Genomic DNA, 15,654 nt, shown 5'->3' with positions numbered 1-15,654 from the left:
AGGAATGTGAGCATAAAGGAAATACACCAAAATGTGGTTTTAGATGTCTTCCTTATACTTGTCCAAATAGTCTACCATGAGCACAAAGGACTTTTATAATTAGGAAGCACTCTAATAAATGTTCTTTAAAAGGTCACAGTTGGATCCTGGGATAGAACTTTTCCAAAGAAGCTGCACATTTTATTACCATCCACCCTTCTCCTAAGTGCCAGGGAAGGAATCTTCTCGCAGACCCGAAGTAACTTTTGGCCTGGCCCTGGTCAGCCGCTCCCTAGTGGCTCAATTGGTAAAGAATCTGCCTGCAATGCAGGAGACGGAGGTTCGATCCCTGGCTTGAGAAGATCCCCTGGAGAACACACTCTAGTATTCTTGTCTGGAGAATCCCAAGCAAGTCAATCCCTGACTCCTTTGCAACCCCATGGACTGTAGCCTGCCAGCTTCCTCTGTCCATGAAATTTTCCATGCAAGAATAGTGGAGCAGGTTGCCATTTCCTCCTCCAGGGTATCTTTCCAACCCAGGGATTGAACCTGATTCTCCTGTGTCTCCTGCATTGAACAGAGGAGCCTGGTGAATAGTCCATGGGATTGCCAAGGGTCAGACATGACTGTGCAGCTAACTCACTTTCACTTCACTTTGTTCAGCTGCTTTACAATGCATTGTGCTCAGGGGTCTCATGAAGGCCTCACGTGTTGTCCCAGCTGGAAATTTACTATCTAAGAGCCCAAGGTTCTGCTGAAGGGCCTCAGAGCTGCCAGGTAGCAAAGGGAAGGTGCCACTGCTATTGACCATTTTATACACTGGGCTTTATGATAAGATTTTTTTTCTAAAAAGGATGGATTAAAGTAAGCAAAGAGTGGTCTGTTCCAATTCCCTCATTGTATTGAGGCCCCCACAGTGGAGTGGACTTGTCCAGGGTCACAATCAAGTTCATCTTAGAACTAGAGCAAGGTCTCTGGGAAGACCATGCAGGACAACCTGGCTCCAGCTCTGTAGAGCCTTTCCACTATTTTATGTAATTCAGGCTTCCTCTTAGCCAAGCCAAGCCAGAGTTAAAGTGGCAGCACTTTAACCCTTTCCAGTTCTGTAGCAGCATTCACACTGCTCCCCTCACCCCCTTGATAATTTCTGATGGTGTGTGTGTGTGCTCAGTAGCTCAGTCATATCTGACTCCTTTGTGATCCCATGGACTGTAGCCTGCCAGCCTCCTCTGTCCATGGAATTTTCCAGGCAAGAATAGTGGAGTGAGTTGCCATTTCCTCCTCTAGAGTATCTTCCCAACGCAGGGATCGAACCTGCGTCTCCTGTGTCTCCTGCATCGGCAGACAGATTCTTAACCACTGTGCCAGCTGGCAGGGATGTTATTCTTCCTGTGGTTTTCTAAGGCAGAGAAACCAGAGTGTGAGAGCTGCCAGGGGACAGGGAGGTCACGAGGTTCAGTGGCTTGATTCCACAGATGGAAGGTTGAGGTCCAGGGAAGGGAAGAAACTTTCTAACTTGCTCAGTGAGTTCCTGATGGAGCTGAAGCTGCTCCAAGAATAGGATGACTATTTGTAATATTAACACATCAATCTCTTCCTACAGAAGAGGCAGTTGAGGCCCAAAGAAGGGTGCCAGTTACCCAAAGACACCCAGGGAGGTAGGGGCTGAGCTAGAACTAACCTATAATTTTTCCAAACCCCCAGTTCCAGACCTGGATTTATAATCTGTCCCCACGACCCAACTTGATATGGGTTTCTGGCATTGCTACTTGAGATCTCTTCTCCACTGTGATGGTAAATAGCATTTTTTTTTTTTCTCAATTGTTCACAGGATCATCCGGACAAAAGTACAGCAGCCACCCAACCAGCCGGTCCCAGCTTCCAGTCACAGCATAGGTAAGAAGAACTTTTAAAAAAAAATTTAAAAATCTAATGGGCTCCAAGTACTCAAAAGAACTTTTAATCATTCTTATGGACAGATAATTCTGCATAAAACACTTCGGCACACGTACTAATGCGCCTTCTTTGTCATTCTCCAAGGGCTGAACCTGGTAAATGAATTTTATAAATACTGCTAAAAGGTTTTGAATTTTACTGATTATTATGATAAATAGCTTTCACCATGAGACAGAAAATTGAAATCTAAGCCAAAAAAAAAAAAATCCACTAATGGGGGTCTATAGAATGTCAGATAATTAAAGTAATAAATCAAGAAAGGGATACTTATTCATAACATTTTCTGCATCATTAGTCAGTAAGTAGTTTTGAATGTGTTTTTTTCTTCTACCAACCAGCCCTTCTACAATTCTTTGTGCACTTGCAGTCTTGAGTGAAGATGTGGCAAAACTTCCTAAACTTTCTTTCTCTCTCTCGCTTGCTTCGATCTCGTTGCTCCCTGAACTGTCAAGGGCTGCCACTGGGGTTTCTGACACTCACGGGTGAAGTCTGACAGTGACCAAGGAGGGGAGTTATATTTCCTACTACTCAGGAATTCAGAAGTTTCCTTTGCCTTCCCTTCCCTGCAAAGATCCTGAGATGAAAGTGACATGTTTCTACTCAAGGTGTATTATTTCTCCACCTGGGATAAGAGAAACACCTCTGGTTAGCTGGGAGAAAGCGTGAAGATCTCTGATTGCTAATGGTTGCCTCTTTGCATCAGAGTAAGACAGAATTCCTCCTTTACATAAAATAATTCTTCATTTAGTAAATCCATCCAAAGCATTGGCTAAGCTCCTGCTATGCAACCTGTTGTGGAGACTAACATTATAAAGGGAGTAGGACAAAATCCCCCGTTCTCAAGGGCTTCTTGGTCTAATGGAGACTATCACAAAGAGCCCAGGTTTCGACAGATGTTTTCAGACTTCCCTGGTGGCTCTGTGGTAGAATCCGCCTGCCAATGCAGGAGACGAGGGTTTGATCCCTGAGTTGAGAAGAGCCCCCCGGAGAAGGAAAAGGCGACTCACTCCAGTGTTCTTGCCTGGGAAATCCCATGGACAGAGGAGCCTGATGGGCTACAGTCTATGGGATCACAAAGGGTCAGACATGACTTAGCGACTGAACAACAACAACAATTACAAAGAGAAGTTTGCAAATACTGAGATCAGGCTTAAGAAGAAAGTAGGGGTGCTGTGGGAACAGAAGAGAGGGATGGACCAGCTGTGCTGAGCCGGAGTGAAGAGGATTGAGGGAAGTTTCTGGGGAAATATCTGTGTCTGAGATTTCATTTGCAGCTTTAACTATTTCAGGTCCTATAGCAATGACTACTAAGGGTAACTGAAAATATTCTTTCAATTGGGTTAGAGGAATAATTCCACTTGACAGTCAGCGGAATGCCTAATCTCAGAAGTTTGTATAAAAACCATATCTTATGTGTGTGCCACCCCTAATAGTTTATAAACTTATCAAAGAGTGAGGAAATGGAAGCTTTAGATAGACGAAATAACTAGCCCTCGGTCACCTGGCCAGTAAGCCGAGAAGCCAGAATTGGAACCTGGGTCTTTTGAGCTAAGTGTGATCACAAAATATTGGAACAAATGTCATCAGCTCTGTCAGCAGCGTGGTGAACCTTGGTTACATGTGGTTGTTGTTGTTTAAAGTATCAAATGACTTGTGATCTTCTTTCTTCCTCTGTTCTTTGCACCTTAACACAAAAAAGGTTGTGAGATTTGCATAAATCTATTTTGAGGCGCTTCTTCTGGTGAAGGAAAAGAGAAGTTAACGATTTCTACTTCTGTGTCTCCTAAGGAAGATCTAAAATCAAACTCAACTATGTGAAGAAAGCTCTGTTCCCCTTAGGTCTGGAGGGGCAAAAGCTGGATGTGCTCCAAGAAAAGCAACAGCTTCTCAACGGATCACCTCCATCTCCAGTACTTTCTTACGCTTTAGAGTCAAAAGCAGCTCCACCTGCCTCCAGCTAGTTACAGCCAAAGGAAATGTGCCTGAGATTGGCCTACAGGTTTTAATGAACCGAGAAAGAATTCCCACAGCCCAGAAATGGAAATTCAGCTGTACAGCTTGAGAGGCCCCTGATGACCGAAGGGCCTCGCTCTTAGATTCTGGGGCCAGGAGTTAATGTGAAACTTGCTGAAACCTCCCCTCCCCCTTTCTTATTCTTAGGAACTTAGATATTAATACCTCAGTCACAGTAAGTCATCAACCCACGTTTGGGGGCGGAAGAAATCTAGACTTTAAGCCAGACGACCCAAGGCTGAGCCCTGGTGCTACTGCTTATTAGTGTGATGACTTGGAGCCAATCACCTTGCCGTATGGAGGCTCAGTTTCCTCACCTGATAAATGAGAATGAATAATAGCGTTCAGTTATTGCAAGCATCAAAGGAAAAGTACATTATTCATGTGAAGCATATTATTGTTTTTCCATTATTCATTAGTGAGGAGCAGATTACTACAGGGCTTAAGACTTTAGTTCTTGGGTTCCAGTCACTGCACTGTCTCATTAGCTGTGTGACTTTCGGCAAGTCACTTACCTTCTCTGAACCTTGATTCCCTTACCTTTCCAGTCACCTAATTATAAGTTTGTTCTCAGAATTAAATATAATAATGCAAGAATGCCTGGCATAGAGTAAGTTCTCAGAAAAGATTAACATTGTTATATATCAATGTATATAACATAGAGTATATTAATATATATATAAGACTTCCTTGGTGGCTCAGATGGCAAAGCATTGTAGGCTCTGATGCCTACAATGTGGGAGACCCAGGTTCGATCCCTGGGTCGGGAAGATCCCCTGGAGAAGGAAATGGCAACCCACTCCAGTACTCTCGCCTGGAAAATCCCATGGACGGAGGATCCTGGTAGGCTACAGTCCATGGGGTCCCAAAGAGTTGGATACAACTGAGCAATTTCACTTTCACTTTTAATATTATATAACTAATATTAAATATTAAAATCCAGGTAAACTGGAAGGAGAAAAGACAGTGAGGAACTATTTAAAAAAGAGACAGTCTTCATTAGGTGCTTTGCTGGCTATGTGTGTGAGTGTGCAAATATTTATGTCTGCGTGGCTGGGTGAATGTGTAAATAGGCAGTGACCCTGCCTAAATAGTAGGTTGTTTTTAGCACTGGCTGGCTGTGGGCTCCAGCTCCCCAGTTTCTCTGCTCCATCCCCCTGCTTCCTGCATCCTTGGATAGGCTGGGTTTGAGTTCCTTTCACCGCTGTCAGTTCTCTTGGGAGGGGGGCGCTCGTATCTTCCAGGTGTGGCTGCTGTTCTGGGGGAGGCATCCTTAGCACGTCCCCGACCCTCTCCGCTCGGCCCACCAAGCTGGTGTTGGGGGAGTGCCTTTGTTTTGGCCCAATGGCTGGGGCCCAACCTTCCTCCTCCCCGGAGCCGCCCCACCCCGCAAGCCTCCTACCGGGCCTTGACCGTCCTCTCCCTCTGCGCAGTGTCCACGGGCTCCGTGACGCAGGTGTCCTCGGTGAGCACGGACTCGGCCGGCTCCTCCTACTCCATCAGCGGCATCCTGGGCATCACATCCCCCAGCGCCGACACCAACAAGCGCAAGAGAGACGAAGGTAAGAGACGCTGAGCGCGCCGTCGTTGGGGGTGGACCCACCGGCTCCGAGGGATCTGTTTCCAGGCCCTTGGTCAGGGGCGGGAGCACAGATGACTGCTTTGCGCTCCCCTTACCTGCAGAGCTCTGGAGGCGCCGGGCCCAGCCCCCACCTGACCCTCGGGGAAGGGGCTAAGCCTTCTGGGAGAGGACTAGGGGCCCGCTGGGACTGGACTTCTCCCTGGCCTCCTCCCATCTTCACCCTTTGGAGGGAAAGGCAGTCCTGGCAGAACTCCATGGCTTGTGCTTTGCCGCCTCTAAGAAGCCGGTCCCTTGGCAGGTGTGGGGGTATGAGCACAGCAGCAATGGCCCCTTTTGGGGGGACCCCTGGGGAGAGGAAGGATCTGGGCATAGTGAGAGGGGCACACCTCCAGTAGTAGGCTTAGCTAGTGGGGTCTCTCCCAGGCCTTCAGCGTGGTGCTGGGAGGGGGGTGGTTGAGGAAGTGAATAATCTCATCTCTGCCCTTAGGGCCAGTGCAGGGGCCTCCCAGGGATTAAATAGATGTCAATCTTCCCTGTTGGTTTTTCTCAACCCTCAGTATGCTGCCCAGGCCTCCAGAACTGGCTGCCTCTGTCCCAAGCACTGGTTCACCTTAACCCTGATCTCCTTTCCCTGGATGGGCTGCCAGTTTGGGCTGACATTAATGGGTCTGAGAGGAGGAATGACCCCCCTGGGAGTCTGTAAAACCTTCGTCAGGAAAGGAAAGGAAAAAAAGGCCAGGGTCTAGGGCCTGAGAGCAGCGTGACAGAGATCTTGATTCAATTATTCAGTTTTTTGGCACAAGTCCCCTTCTCAACTCCCTGTAAGGGCTGTATGTTCTGTGTGAGCACGTGCCTAAGTACTTACGATCCGTAACTAGAAAACTGAGTCGGCCCAGCGGTGGATTGGCGTGTGGTCCGTGTGTTCCAGGCCATGCAGGAGCTGGGCCCATGGCCTCTGTGTCAAGCTATGGGAGATGATCCACGGCTTTTGGAAACTGCTTCACCTCTTTCCCCCTGCTCCTGACGTCAGCAGATGTCAAAAGTCTTTTACTTGGTGGCTTGCTGTGCCATGTTTCTGCAGGAGGCGGTGGGCCTACCATCTCTGTTGGTTTATGGGGTTGATGGTGTCATCTTTTCATTGTCACCTGGACTCACTGCAGTTGTGCCCAAGCTGGAGCCTGCTGTGATTGACCATGTGGAGGGGCGGGTATTTGAGGCTCCCTCAGAGGCTGAAGGTTAGAGGTAGAGTTTTGAAAAGAAAAAAAGAAAAAAATGAGTTTGATGTTTACCATCAAACACACAGGTCCTGAATGGGGGAGATTGTGTCACTGTGTTTGTTTGTTGAGTGCGCTGATGGCTTTCAGTCTCTGGTGAGTGGTCACTCTAGCCTCCCAAGCTGCTTGAGAAAGTGTAGAATGGTCAAGATGTGGGTATTGTTCGTCTACACTGCTCTGTGCTGGGCAGATCCTTCCTGAAGGCTGTGACCCAAAGTACTGACCTTGAAGAGGAACAATGACAAATTGGGATGTGTCCAGATGGGGATGACCTGATGAAGAAGTATTTGGAGGAACACCTTAGGGCTCTAAGGATGTTTTGGTACTAAGAAGAGGAGAATGAGCAGGGCTGGATTGTTGCTTTCAAATATTTGGAGGGCTGACATGGAAGGCAAAAGGAATGAGACTCTGCTGTTTAGCCTCAAAGGCCAGTGTGAGGCAGATGCAGAAAAGATTTCAGCTCAGAGTACAAGCCTGCAAATATGAGAGTGGTCTAAGGCAAAAAGGGGCTGCATCAGGAAGTAGTGAGTGCCCCATTACCAGAGGTGTGTTAGTAGGGCCTAGGTGGCCATTTGCTGGGCTGCTGTGTAAGAGTATCAAGAATCAGATGCAGGGTTTGATGATCTTTCAAATCCTCAGTTTTGGAATTTATGATTGAGCCCTGATCCCCAGAAAAACTTGGGAGGTAATCCCATCTGTGGTCTGGGGCTAAGGGAGAATGAGTTGATGGTCCTGAAAGCTTATAGGATTAGAAAGATTGAGAGACCAAGCAACAAGTAGAGCCCCCACCCACTCCCTGCCCTGCATCACTGAGGGTGGTTGTGGTTGGGCAGAGAGGTGGCTGGAAGTGCCCTTGCTTGTATCAGCAAACTGCCTGGGAAGAGTATAGTAAGGTGCTCCCCACTGTCCTTTCCATCCTCCCCCTATAGCTCTCTGAATCCTTGCATTGGATTTAGGAGGAATTGAAGAGGTGGAGATTGCTACCCCTTTTTTATAGGGGAGGAAACCGAGGCTCCATGGAGTTTCATGATGTTGGCAAAGCCACAGAGCTGTGGCCAGGGCGTTGGGTGAGCTGAGGAGTGGGGAGAGCCCCTGAGGCCTCAGCTCCCCAGCTCCCTGGGCTGGACCAAGCCTGGGGATGGCGTGAGGAGGGTTTCAAGCAAAAGGGCGTGGCCAGCAGGTTGGATGCTGCCAAGAGTGTGGTGAGAAAGTAAGAATCAGTCACTGGGGAAACACAGGGGAAATGCTGGTGAACTGGGTTCTGGCCCATTGAGGCTGTGGGCCATGACACCATTTTCCTTGGGAGTGCTCAGCAGACTGAGTGAAGGGCCATGGGGCAAGACAGGCAATAAAGGGCCGAAAGGAAGACAGCTGAGGATCCTCATCCCATTTCTCAGATGGGTGACTGAGGCTGTGCACAGTGGAGTGGCTTGCTCAACTCTGGTTCACAGTCTCCTCCCACTTGGACTTGGATTTTACCCTGTGGGCATTTCCTGGCTCTGCGCTCCTGCCCAGGGTTCAAGGCAGGGGTGGGTGATGGGAGAGTTCCATTATAGAGGACCTGGCCTCTGGACCTGGCAAGCTGGTGGGCAATAGTGGTAACCTAAAGTCCCTGTGACAGGCAGTGTGTGGGGTGAGGCTGTGATGGGAGGATGCCACCAGAGCAGAAAGGCAGGGCAGGGAAGGGCTGACATTGACCCAAAGGATCTGGGAAGGGTTCTCATAGGAAGTGGCACTTTATGAAGGGAAAAATACTTTGCATGGCTGTTTTCAAACTTAAATGAATTAAAATCGAACAAAATGAACATTTCCTCAGTTGCACTTAAGCCACATTTCAGTGGCTCAATAGCCACATGTCCCCAGTGGCTTCGGTACTGAATGACATGGCTTGAATACAAGTGCTTGGCACATTGTCGTTGTTTAGTTGCAAAGTCATGTCCAACTCTGCGATCCCACAGACTGTGGCCTGCCAGGCTCCTCTGTCCATGGGATTTCCCAGGCAAGAATACTGGAGTGGGTTGCCATTTCCTTTTCCAGGGAATCTTCCCAACCCAGGGACTGAACCCACGTCTCCTGCATTGGCAGGCAGATTCTTTACCACTGAGACACCAGGGACACCCTGCTTGGCACATAGTAGGTGCTCAGTAAATAGTCCTCGGTAGAATGGATTGGTCATGGGCCTGTAGAGGGTTAACAATTAGTGAGGAGGTGGTGGTGGGGGGGATTCTCTAGTCTCTTCAACCAGGAATGTTTCTGTTGGTTATTTTTGTCTTCCATGGAAAGCTCAATTTGAGCAAAAAATTCTTTAGCAAAAACAAATAAGTGAGGATACTATTAGACCAGGGGATTGCCAAGGCCCCTTTTAGCCTAGAAATTCTAGGACTCTTCCTGGGGCATTTGCCTCCAAGACCAGCCTTGGGAACGTGGCCACTGTGTCTAAATCTCAGATGAACAGTTCTGTAGCTGAGGCAGCAGAGAAGGTCCATGGGGCCTCTGAGGGCAGAGCTGGGGTTGGCTAAAGGAAGCTATAGGGAGGCAGATCATGGCTCAGTGCAAGGAACAGCTTTTAGACAAGAGCCAGGCTGGACCAAGGTTAGAAGCCTCAGTTTGGAAAGGTAGCGAGCTCCCCATCACTGGAGTCATGAACAGGGCTGGCGGCAGAAGAGCCAAAGAAAGCATTCTGGTTTGGACTCCGTGACTTTTGAGGCCTGTTACAATCTGGGTGGCAAGTGCTTCTCTGACTGCCTGGCATTCCAAATTGGTTCTGCCTACTTGTTTTCCCTCCTGCTGTCTGACTCTGAGTTCGCCATCATGTGGGCTTGACTGGGCGGGGCCGCATCACCTGTTTCTATCCCCAACCTGGCCTCCTGGCACAGGGCCCTGTGCACAGAGGGCTCAGGAGGCTTGTGAATGGCTGAGTCAGGCTGGGGTGCTGCCCAGGCAGAGGGGCAGCTTCATCTCTGGGTTGGGCTGTCCCGAGGGTGTCCGTGGAGAAAGCTGTGGCCTGGACCTGAGGAATCCTGCTGGGTGAGGGGGACAGAGCCCGGGGCAGTGCCTCCCTTCCCGGAAGGCCCCGAGGAGGTGGTGGTGGGCTGGACTTGGCAGAGCGGGCAGAGCTGTGAATAGCGGCCATGGGTGAAAGGGCAGCCCCAGACCCTCTGTTCCTTCCTGGGCCTTTGATCTCTGGTGGGGCCTCCTTCCGCTGTCTCCAGGGCCCCCATTCAGGTCCCCTCGACCTCCCCCTCCTCTCATCCCCCCAGTTTGAAAGGCCCTGAACACACCGAGGTCAGCCGAGTGCGAATCCCTTTCACTAGCTCAGGAAGCTGGCCAGTCCAGCACTGGTGTGGACTGTGGGGGCTGGAAGCTTCTTGTGGGGCGGTAGGGGGTACACTGCAGGTGGAGTTTCTGGGCCCTGGGCTGCCCTCTGGGGACAGAGGGCACAGGAAGAGGCCTGTCCTTTTGAAAAGATGCCAAGTCTAGCAAGACCCTCACGGGGAGGTTTAGGGGCATGTACCAGGGAGCAGAGGCTCCTGTCATGACTATGTCCATCCCTCTTCTTGGGGGTGACTCATCTCTGTCTTTGTGTCTCTCCCTGTGTCTTTTGTTTGGGCCTCGCTGCCTCTGTTTATGTCCTGTTTAAGGGACTTCCTCTGTGTCCCCTTCTGTCTCGTTTCAGCTCTCACTCTTTCTTTTTCCTCATATTCACTCTCTTCTCTCTTTCACCCTCACACTCACTCACCCTCTTTTCTTGTATGAGCTCCCTCTCTCTCTCACCAGCTCTTCTCTCTCCTTCTCCAGGGCCAACAGCTTCAGCTCAGACCTCCGTGGGAGCCATACGGGGGTGGGAAGGGGTTTCAGAAGTTCACAGACCACGAAGGGCCCCGGGGACTCTCTGACTTCAGGGCAGGCCCCGGCCTTCCTCTCCTTTACTGACGCTCACTCTGTTGCTCCTCGGCTTGGGACCGAAGGCTGGATCAGAAGGTGCAGAGACTCTGCTCAGATGCCCAGCAGGGAATGAGATGTGTGGAAAACCTTGGGATTTCCGAGTTGTAGGCACCCTTGTGGTGCCACCATTCCAGAGACTGGTGATCTCTGGAGACTCTCCCCCCACCTCCCCACCCCCCGCCGCCTCAATAAAAAAGATGAGGTGTTAAGGCCAGGCCCCAGGCTCACAGGCCAGGGACCAGCTGGTTTGAGGACTCCGTGTGGTGAAATCTTTGGCAAGTTACTTAATTCTCTGAGCCTGCATTTTGTTATCTGGAAAGTAGAGGGGGCACACGTTTTGTGTGTTATTGTGAGGATAAAATGAAATTATTCCAGCAAAGGGTTTATAGCTCCAGGGCCTGGTGGACGTTAAGACTTTAATAAATGGCCACTGAGGGAGACTGGGGCTTTGAGGGCGTGTGAGGCCGGTCACAGGCTGAGGGCAAGCAGGTTCCATCTGCCGTTCTATTTGGCAGCTGAAACTGGCTGACCTGCCCCCACCGACTTCCTGTTTGTAACTGTCTTTCCCTCTGGGCGCCAAGACTGAACAACAGCGCCCCCAGGTGTCAGCTGCAAAGGAAAGGGCCACTCATTTTCCTTTGCTTCCTTTTCCTTCCGGACCTTTAGCCCCCTTGATGGAAGAATAAAAGGGTTAAGCCTCAGTCTTCCATGAAGTGAGGCCTTTGGATACACAAGACAGTGGAGACCTCCAGGGTGGAGGGCAGAAGGCAGAACACCCGGGCCTGGGATGGCTGGGCTTCCATGGGTTTGGGGTCACCAGCTTGGTTTTCACCAGTCCTTGTCAGAGCTGGAAGGCCCTTGGAGAGCACCTGGGACATGTCACCCTAGTTATCATTCAGATGGGAAAACAGGCTTGAAGAAGAGAAGGGGTCTGACCAGGTCACACAGTAAAAACTCAGGAAACCTAGAGGGACAGAATGGACTCCTCAGAACATCCTTGGTACCTTACTGCCATTTGATGGGCCAAATCTTAGTTTCTTATCTCCTCTCCTTTCCTCCATTCTGCTCAGCCCATTAGTTGCCCTCACCGTTGAAAGCCATCAGCAGCCCTGACCTGACCCCATTAGCCTATCACTCCTGGGCCTCAACTCTTGACAACGAGCCCTGACCTTCCCTCCCTGGCCTCCCGTTCCTCCTCCCCATCCCTCTGGTGCTTCTGTCCCTGCACCTTCTCTGAGCTCTTCTGTCTCTGGGCCATTATCCAGGCAAGGCCCTCCACCTGGTATGCTGTCCTTAAGGTTGGCCTGTTGACCTGGCCTGACTTCCAGAGTCAATCTAGTCCCTGGGGGATTTTTCAGTGGGTCATTGGTGCCTCACCACTGGCTGAGGCCCTTGGATTCATCCAGACCAGTATGCCACTTTGGAGACCAGACAGATTCTGCAGAGAGAGAAGGAAATGACTACTACTTTGTCTTGGCCTCTCCTGGGGCTTCAGCAGGGCAGGTTCCCTCCTTGCCCTTCACAAGGTATCCCCTTCATGTACCCTCAAGCTGGCCATGCAGGGGGCCCTTCCCCGAGTGCTTTTTTTGTCTGGGCAGGGGCCTGGACCAACATGTTTGCTCAGAGAGCATCACTTTGAACACAACTGCCAGCCTGCTAGTCATGCTTTACTTGGCTTGTCCTGTATTTAAAATGATTTTGAGTTAGTTACTGACATTTAAAAACAAGGATATTTCCCATAGGGTGTCTGGTTTTTCTTGGGAAAAAAAAATCAGGTATGGCAACACTGGGCAGGCTTTTCTACACGGCAGCAATGGTCAGGGGCTCCTGGGCCTGGGGTCCTCAGACTGCTCCCTACTCACCTTGCTCACGATATTTGTGCTCTATTTTTCTCTACCTGAATGCCTTTGAGTTTCTGGAGTCCTATTTTGGATTCTGCAGAACAAGTCTGGTTGAGTCCAGCCTATGGCAGCTAAAGTCTGTGGGAGGCAGGGCACTGACCGAGCTGGGTGGGTCTGTGCATGTGTGTATATGCGTGTGCGCATGTGGTCAGGAAACTGGCCACCTCTCAGGCTAGAGGTGGGTGAGGTAGGAGAGGCAGTAGAGCAGGCCAAGAAGTTCCACCCCCTTGGCAGCTCAGAACAGTGAGATTAGGGTCATCAGTCCACATCTGCCAGATAGGGTAGTCCAGGCACAGGGAGGCGCTTAGTGGCAGTGATGCTAAAGACCCATCTCCCAGCCTGGCTGGCCACTTTCCTGTCCTTCTGGCCTTGCAGTCATTGGCACCTCAGCTGAGCCCTAGGTGGACAAGGGTCTGAGGCTTCCTTGGTAAAGCAGGGGACTTGAGGCCAGGTGGTCAATTAGAGGGGCTCCTTGGGCCTTTCCCTGGTGCGTGGGGTCTGTCCCTTGGGTGTAGGGGTCAGGTTTCAGTTCCTCCTGGCCCCTGGATCCCCGAGTTTCACTTTGATTCAGTGAGTGAGAGCCCTCGTGAGAGCCGACACCACTGAACACCCTCCCCCAACCCTGTTTGCACACCTGCTTTACCCAAGCTCCCCCTCCCCCCACCAGCTTTTCCCACGGGGCTGTGTGCTGGTGTCCCAGGGAGCCCTGGGGGATGTAAAAGGCAGGGGGGCACAGTGTGAGTCAGCTCTGGGGTCAACCAGAAGGAGAAGTGTGGGTCAGCAGTTGAGGGGACAGTAGAGGAGACAGTCTCATTCATGGCGGGCACATTCCCTGCTGGGGCCATCTGGAGTCCAGGGTGGTGTGAGTTTGGCTTTCTTCCCCACCTGGCATGCCCTGGTCCCCAGCGAGGCAGAGGATCCTATGCTTGTGCTCTCTCTTTGCCTTTGGAACATGGTTAATCCTTGGCCGCACAATCTGCAGTTCCGGACTTCAAAGAACTCCAGCTAGCAGAGGCTCATGAGACAGAGGAGGGAGCCTGGGGCTCTGCGTTCCAGTCCTCATTCTGTGGCTAACTTGCTGGTGACTTTGGGGAAATCCCTGTCTCTCTTTGGGCCTCAGTTTCCTCATCTAAAACATGGGATCAAGGTTCTCTTCGGTACCAGGATTCTGAGTTTCTGGTCCCGTCTCAAGTCCTCTTGGCCTTATTTCAGACAAGTGGTTCTCAAACTTTCAGTCTTGGAACCTCTTTCAACTCTTAAAGACGTTCAAGGACCCCAAAGAGCTTTCGAATTTATGTGGGTTAATTAAAATGGACAAAATTTTAAAATATTTATTAATTCATTAAAAATGGCAGTAATAAGCAAATAACATAAAAGCATGTTGTTTAAAATAAGAAAGAACTATATTTCCCAAACCAAAACATTTAAAACAACACTGCTTTATGATTTTGCAAATCTCTTTAGTATCTGGCTTAATAGAAGACAGCTGGATTCTCATAGCTGCTTCTGATTCCAATCTGTTGTGGTATTACACATCTTAGAGCCTCTGGAAAAGCATCAGAGTGAACAAGGTCGATAACAACTTTGTATTTTTATGGAAATAGCTTTGAACTCACAAACCCTTTGAAAGGGTCTTGGGGATCACTGAAGGGGTCCCTGGCCTAGACTTTGAGAATCTCTGCTTCAGGCTGCTGCAGACTCTGAGCTTATTCATCATTTGTACAGAGAGGGAGGACAGTTAAGTGGTTTTTATTAAAAGAAAGGCGCTGTCAGTTTCTCCTGTTCTTTTTTCCTGAATGCAGTGGGACTCATGGTGGCAGGCATCTGAGCTGAGGGATGGAGTGACAAGACTTCCTGGGCTTTGGAAATTGTTCTGTAGCAGATGGGGATGTGCAGGGCATCTGGGTCTTCTGCCAACCTTGAACTTCCACAGAAAGGCACAGCTGCGGAGGCTTTCACCTCTAGCAGATTATCTAAAGGGTTTGAGGTCTGATCTCTGTCCATCAGGCTTCCTTCAGGGCCAACAGCAGCTACCTAGTGCTCTCCAAGGGCCTGGGAAGTGGATGTTTGGGGATCTAGCTGCATCTCCCCATCCCAGCTGAGCTCTGTACTCCATTCAGGGCAGACCCTAGGCATAGTTTTGGTGGGAAAAACCACAGCAAATAATGTTGATTAGGAATTAAACAAAATAACATGAAATAAAGAAATAAATTTGGTATTTATCTTGCCTCCTAGCCTTTGAGGAAAAGCAGGTATGAAAGACAATTGAAAAAAAGGGAGACTTTTTTTTCATTCCACCAGGGCTTCTGAGTTTCTACAGAATGCCAGTGGGGTGTGTGTGTGTGTGTGTGTGTGTGGGGTGTGTGTGTGTGTGTGTGTGTGTGTGTAGTTTCACTTTGAAATTTCCAATTTTCATTGGCACAAGTTTATTATTTGCATTACTCCTTCCTTGGGCTAATGGACTAAAATGGAGGTGAGGGAGAAAAATAGAATTTCCCAAAGTCACTTAGGAAGAATTGAAAAATGCTAGAAGAGATATGCTTGTAGTGAGGTGAGCTGATCTATGAGAGGGAACAGAAAGGCACAGCTCCCTCAGAGACTAGAAAAGAGCAAGATGAAAAGCAAGGGGGTCAGACACTTCCCAGTGCCAGCCACCAGGTGGCACCATCGACCCAAGACAGCTTAGTTGCTGTCTAGGGTTAGGGACAAGAGGGGTGGCAGGGCAGGGTATGCTGACCATTTGTGAGCTTGGTAATTTGGTGGAGGGCAGCAGTGCCTAGGCAGGTGGACCATTTGTCTGAGTTTCACTTATCTGCCAGCATTTACTCAGGGAAGGAGGAGGCTGGGACATTGCTGTTGGGGGTCAAGCTTGTCTTTCCTCACTTCCATGGTGGAGATGTCTTGATGCAAACCTTTTTGGGAGTCCAGTCCTCGGTTCTAAGCTTTTACTTGCTGGCTGTGTGACCTTGGGCAAATCACTTCTCTCTAGTCTTGTTTTCCTTGT

General features: G+C 49.7%; 1 protein-coding gene across 1 annotated transcript in view; it reads left to right on the top strand.

Moving 5' to 3' along the window:
* The window catches only part of PAX5 (paired box 5), a 180,396-nt gene that overhangs the window by 25,123 nt on the left and 139,619 nt on the right, over window positions 1-15,654 (top strand). The window contains exons 4-5 of the mRNA XM_040267670.1: window positions 1,811-1,875; window positions 5,382-5,510. Coding sequence (XP_040123604.1) covers window positions 1,811-1,875; window positions 5,382-5,510 — 194 coding nt within the window. The remainder of the gene's footprint in view (window positions 1-1,810; window positions 1,876-5,381; window positions 5,511-15,654) is intronic.

The sequence above is a fragment of the Oryx dammah genome, unplaced genomic scaffold, assembly GCF_014754425.2.
Source record: "Oryx dammah isolate SB20612 unplaced genomic scaffold, SCBI_Odam_1.1 HiC_scaffold_1, whole genome shotgun sequence".
NCBI lineage: Eukaryota > Metazoa > Chordata > Mammalia > Artiodactyla > Bovidae > Oryx > Oryx dammah.
This window is presented reverse-complemented; position numbering and strand designations above follow the sequence as displayed.